Source organism: Indicator indicator, chromosome 18, assembly GCF_027791375.1.
Source record: "Indicator indicator isolate 239-I01 chromosome 18, UM_Iind_1.1, whole genome shotgun sequence".
In the NCBI taxonomy this organism is placed as follows: domain Eukaryota; kingdom Metazoa; phylum Chordata; class Aves; order Piciformes; family Indicatoridae; genus Indicator; species Indicator indicator.
Window position 1 is genome coordinate 1,961,501 of NC_072027.1, and position 5,526 is coordinate 1,967,026.

At 52.9% G+C, this 5,526-nt stretch overlaps 1 protein-coding gene across 1 annotated transcript; it reads right to left on the reverse strand.

Annotated features, from left to right (window-relative positions):
• Nucleotides 1-756: 756 nt before the first annotated feature.
• Nucleotides 757-1,811, reverse strand: HNRNPA0 (heterogeneous nuclear ribonucleoprotein A0). The gene has a single exon (XM_054389091.1). The coding sequence runs from the start codon at nucleotides 1,696-1,698 to the stop codon at nucleotides 757-759; it is 942 nt and encodes a 313-aa protein (XP_054245066.1). The 5' UTR covers nucleotides 1,699-1,811.
• Between the last annotated feature and the right edge of the window lie 3,715 nt (nucleotides 1,812-5,526).

The following is a 5,526-nucleotide window of genomic DNA, read 5'->3' on the forward strand; positions in this document are numbered from 1 at the left end:
AAAAACCAAAAAACCAAATTCTCTGCCGAGTGTTTGAAAACCAATAAATCCACTTAGGGTAGTAGCAAAAAAGTCAATCAGGACCTTTACCAGGAATATAATATTTACCCTTAAGTACAGAGAGATTTTAAAGCAGACGAACACTTCCTTCAAACCTAGAAAAGACTTAAAACCGTACGGAATGGATCCTAGGAAAAAAAATTAGACATGTAAAGGTCAATGAACACAATGATTTATTTAAAAAATAAAAAACGTAAAAACGATTTTTTTTCCTCCTTTACAGAAATGTTAATTTCAGTCATGGGATCCGAGTAGATTTTGTAGAAAAAAAATGTAGTAGCCAGGTATCGAGTCCTTACAACAAAGGAAATTCCCCCCATAACCCTCCCCAGTTTTTACTCCAGATCAGCCAGACACTTCCCACCCCGTACACCCCAAAAAAAACAAATTAAAACAAGACATTTTTTCGTTGCTAGTATAAAAACGACCAAGGTCCAAGTAATAATAAAAAAATAGAGTCCATCAATGACTGTAACACAAAGTATGTGTATGTGGGGCCCAGTCCATCTTCAGAGAGAAAGAAGTGGCACAGGCAGCAGAAGCGACCCCCGGGGGCCTTTAGGAGCTGCTCCCACAGCAGGGAGGCATTTAAAAGGAGCTGCCCTTCGGCGAAGGAGAGGAGAAACCATTTAGAAGCTGCCCCGTATCGAAGGGAGGGCTCTCCACGCCACCCCCAATGGGTACGGATGCTCCAGCTCAGAAAGAGCCGCCCCCGTAGCCTCCCCCACCATAGCCTCCTCTGTAGGGTCCACTGTTACTGCGGCCCCCCCAGTTGCCGCCCCCTCCTCCACCTCCTCCGCCGCTCTTCATGGGGCCGTAGGAGGACTGGTGCTGGCTGTAGCTGCCGAACCCGCCGTACCCGTTGCCGTAGTCGCCGCCTCCCCCTCCGCCGCCGCCGCCTCCGTAGGAGCCGCTGCCATAGGAGCCGTAACCACCGCCGCCGCCTCCTCCACCGTAGCCGCCGTAGCTATTGTAACCGCCGCCGCCTTTGGACAAACCGTTGTGATCCCGGTTGCCGGATCCGCCGCCCCGACCCCTTCCTCCTCCTCCTCTGCCTCCCCGGGAAGGCCTGGATGAGCCGCCGCCTCCCCCGCCAGACTGGATGTCCTCCTTAGGCACGGCCTTCTTGACCTCCACGCGGTGGCCCTGGATCGGGTGGAACTTGACCACGGCCGCCTTGTCGGCGGCGTCGTGATTCTGGAAATAGACGAAGCCGAAGCCGCGCTTTTTCCCGCTCTGTTTGTCGGCGATGATCTCGGCCTTCTCCACGGGGCCGAACTGGCTGAAGTGCTGCACCAGGTCCCCTTCGCCTACGTCCCCTTTAAGGCCGCCCACAAAGAGCTTCTTCACCTTAGCGTGGGCCCCCGGTTTGGCCGAGTCCTCCCGGGACACGGCCCGCTTCAGCTCCACCGCGTTCCCGTCCACGGCGTGAGGGGAGGCGGCCATGGCGGCGTCGGCCTCCTCCACCGCCGAGTAGGTGACGAAGCCGAAGCAGCGAGAACGTTTGGTCTGCGGGTTGAGCACGACCACGCAGTCAGTGAGGGTACCATAGGCCGCGAAGTGCTCCCGCAGTCCGGCCTCCGTAGTCTGCACGTTCAGGCCGCCGATGAATAGCTTGCATAGCTGCGAGTTCTCCATGCTGCCGCCGGTGCCGAGACTCCTCCTCCCGCTGGAGGGCAGCTCCGAAGGTTTCTCCCCCCCTTTCTCCGTCTTGCCGCTTCTTCCACCTCGCTCGCTGCCAACAGCGCGACCTCACGGCTACGGCGGCCGCCGGCGATAGCTCCCTCGACCTGGCCCAACGCCTTCACTTCGCCTCACCTGACCAGCAGAAGAGACGAGGCGTCCCGGCTGCCGCCACTCCCGCAGAAAGGGGGGTGGGGGTGGGGGAAAACACAGGCACGCACAAAATGGCGGCTGCTACTTCTCCAGAGCTCGGCCGGCGACTGGTGCCCACACAAAGGGGACGCTGGGAGCCCCGCCCGCCCGGCCGCCGCCGCGCACGCCTCCGACGCCGGCGCAGCCAATGAGAACGTGCCGCCGGAGCCGTCCGCGACTCACCTTTAGGGGCGGGGCTGAGGCCCCGATCGACGAGTGCGGTGGCTAATCAGGGGGCGCGACCTCCGGCGCGCTTCGGCCAAACGCCCGGGGTTCGCCGGTGACAGACGTAGCGCGCAGCCAATAGAGTTGCGATGTGGCGGCCCTTGATGCGGGCATCTGCTGCGCGCGCCGGGGGGAGGGGCGGGAGATGGACCCGCTCGGGCTGCGTCAATGCGTCAGGCCTGCAGACGTCAGCCAATAGGCGTGCTGCGGCCCGGGCGCGCGCTTTCTCGCCGGCGGCTCCGCCCAGCGGGCGGGGGCAGCGCGCGGAGGGTCGGCGGGGCGCTCGCGCGGGAGCGTTTGAAACGCTGACCGTTAGGCACGCGCCTCCAGCACCGTCGCCGAGCCACGGACACTGCCCCGTCACGGAGGGGCATTGCCCCCCACCGCCACAAGCCATAACCCCCGTCCCGTCACGGAGGGGCATTGCCCCCCACCGCCACAAGCCATGACCCCTGCCCCGTCACAGAGGGGCATTGCCCCGCACCGCCACAAGCCATGAGCCCTGTCCCGTCACGGACGGGCATTGCTCCGCACCGCCACAAGCCATGACCCCTGTCCCGTCACGGAGGGGCATTGCTCCGCACCGTTACCGGACGATGTCCTTCACGAGTGCCCTCTCGCCCTCTGTCCAGGGCCTTGCTGTTGTTACAGCCTGAAGGGGAGGATCGGAATTGCTGCCCCTTCACAGGGAGGCCCTGCCCGGAGTGGCGAGGAGCCGCTGAGGGGCAGCCGGCACATGCCGGGCAGGACTCTCCTCACCTTCTGGCTGTATTCCTATCTCCACCTCCGACAGCACAGCCTCACACCTCGGTTTCTTTCCTCTCGCCCTCCTTCCTTGACTTTAGTGCCAGACAGTCAGCGACTCCCCTTGCAGAGGTTTTAACCATTCCCCTTTGTCCAGTACCCATCTGCTCCCTCCTAGGGCCACCTGATGCTTTTTCCCTTATTTGTCACCATTTTCCGCTTTTCAACATGCTCCCAACCATCCAACCTGTTCCCTCAGGCAGCTTCTTTCCTCCTTTTCCTGCTGCTCATTCCTCCTCTGTTTCCTTGTTCTTCCAACACTGTCACTGCCTACTCACCCTTAAATCTCTGAAACACGAGGTATTTTTATACAGAAATAATGAGAGCACTTGAAGGGTGTGCAAACCCTGAGAAATTACTAACAGCGAGATGTATTCCCTTTTTTACTTTAATAGTACCTTAAACAGCTTGAGGACTGCAGCTCTATTTTCAACATACTGGCAATTTTCATCAGAAAGAGGATTATTTGGAGGTTAACACTCACTGAAGTTTAGATTGGAAATCATCTAGGAGCTAAGAACAATTTTTGCTGTTGAATTTTCTTTCTGGAAGGTGAAAAGGACATCCAACATCTACCTAGGCATGTTAGCACCTGCACCCTCCAGTCCCTGAAACTTAGTCCTCCTCTTAGATAATTGTCTAATCTGCTTCTAAAACCTTCAGTGAAGGCAATTTCACAACCTCTTCAGGTAGCTTCTTTGTTCATTCTTTCCACAGAGATGCAAGTTTCCATTTAGCCACTGAGACAATCCCTGAAAAAAATAAAAACCCCAACCAACCATAATCAAATGAAGTGAGCACACACCTCAAGAACTCATGAGGTGTTCAAGAATCTGTACAAAGTGTACTCAACCCACTCTCCCTCTTGGTTGAGTAAATGTACATGCTAATAGACAATGGGCTCTAATCTGAGGTAGGATTTTCTCTTCTGTTTGGGCACCATGTCCCTGTTTGCTCTATTCCTTCTTGCTTTGCTTTTTCAGGCATTAGATCCTGAAAAGCAAGGCTGCCATGTCTCATCTATGACAATAATTCCACAGATCTTCCCCAAAACTGTTCCCCATGAGAGGGTCATATTACTTTTACCAATTAACACAGCCTGAGTATATTTCTGACCACTGCAGTATTTGTCAGGCACTTCACAACTTATCCTCCAAAGAAAGAGTTTGACCTGCAAAAATCTCCCTTGAAATCCCCCATGTGTTACCTACTACACAGTGCTTGGCTTTCAAAACTCCCCTATTCTGTACACCATCCAAGAATACTGGCACCAAGCCACCCTGCACTCCTGATGGGAAATCCACATTAGTGACCTGGAAATCAGGTGCTGGGGACTGGGTTAATAAAAAATTTACTAACAGACCACCTGATTTCCAGCCAGATCACATCCTGGATGCCCTGACACATATGTTGCTTGTCCCTTGCTCAGGGAGAAGAGTGTAGGTCTTCCCTCTAACACCAATCCTGGGAGCCTTTATCAAGGTACACACTGAATATTCTGACCCTCCTGAGCTGGTGCTTACAGTTCTGTGGTAGGCAGTGGATCAGGATGTAGCTGCCCAGCTGTCTGAACTGATCTGTGCTGGGACTGCTGTGCTCCAGCCCTCCAGCCATGCGATCATGTCTTCTCCCATGGGCCAGCACTGCTGCTTGTGCAACGCAGACAAGACAGACAGAAATAATTTTATCATGGAAAAGGGCTTCAGATTTAGCTGCCTCAGCTTTCTCAAACAGTTTTTGGCATGATCCCATGAGTTCTGGTGTTGGCAGAAGGGAGGAAGCAGAACTGCAACATCCCCCAGATTTAGATCAACTGCTGTGGAAACGCAGCCTTGGAGGCTCACAGATACAAGCATAACATTGACTATGCTGGAAGGTTTCTTAACTATAGCCCAGGAAGAAACCCAGAGAGACTGAACATTTCAGCACAAAGATTCTTCCTTGCTCTTCTTCAGAGAATGTCAACTCCAGAGAATAACACTGCTAGTAAAATTCTGCCCTCGTTTCTCTCAGTGGCCCAAGTTTACATGCTTTAGGCTGTGGCTGTCACTATCAGCAGCATTAACACTTGCAGCAGAGAAATGGGATTTTTACTTAAATTGGATTTTTTTTTCTGTCATAGCCACATATGTTAAGAGTAACTTACTAACGTGACAGGGAGATTAAATGTCTGTGTTTGACAGCTGCTTACAGGGAAAGGATGTCATGTAAAGTTTAGATCCATTTGTCTCAATGCATGAACAGATACAATCACTTTATGTAGTTTTAGAAAAGAGAAGATGCCCATCATCTCATACTTGTGGGTTTAAAATACAGAAACAGATCCTACTCAATTAAAAAACAAACAAAAAAAGCTTCTTCCCAGAGGCCATCTGCAAGCTCCACACAATTACAGGAAATACAAAAATATATTTTGCCTACCCCTTATTGTAAAAACTGTGGGGCCCTCCCCAAGATAACTCTGTTTCATGTATAAAATAACCCACAGGAGTTTGGAGTTTTACAGACCTTTGATAATTTACAGCAAAAATGGAAGAAAAGAGGATCTAGTTATGGCCTCAA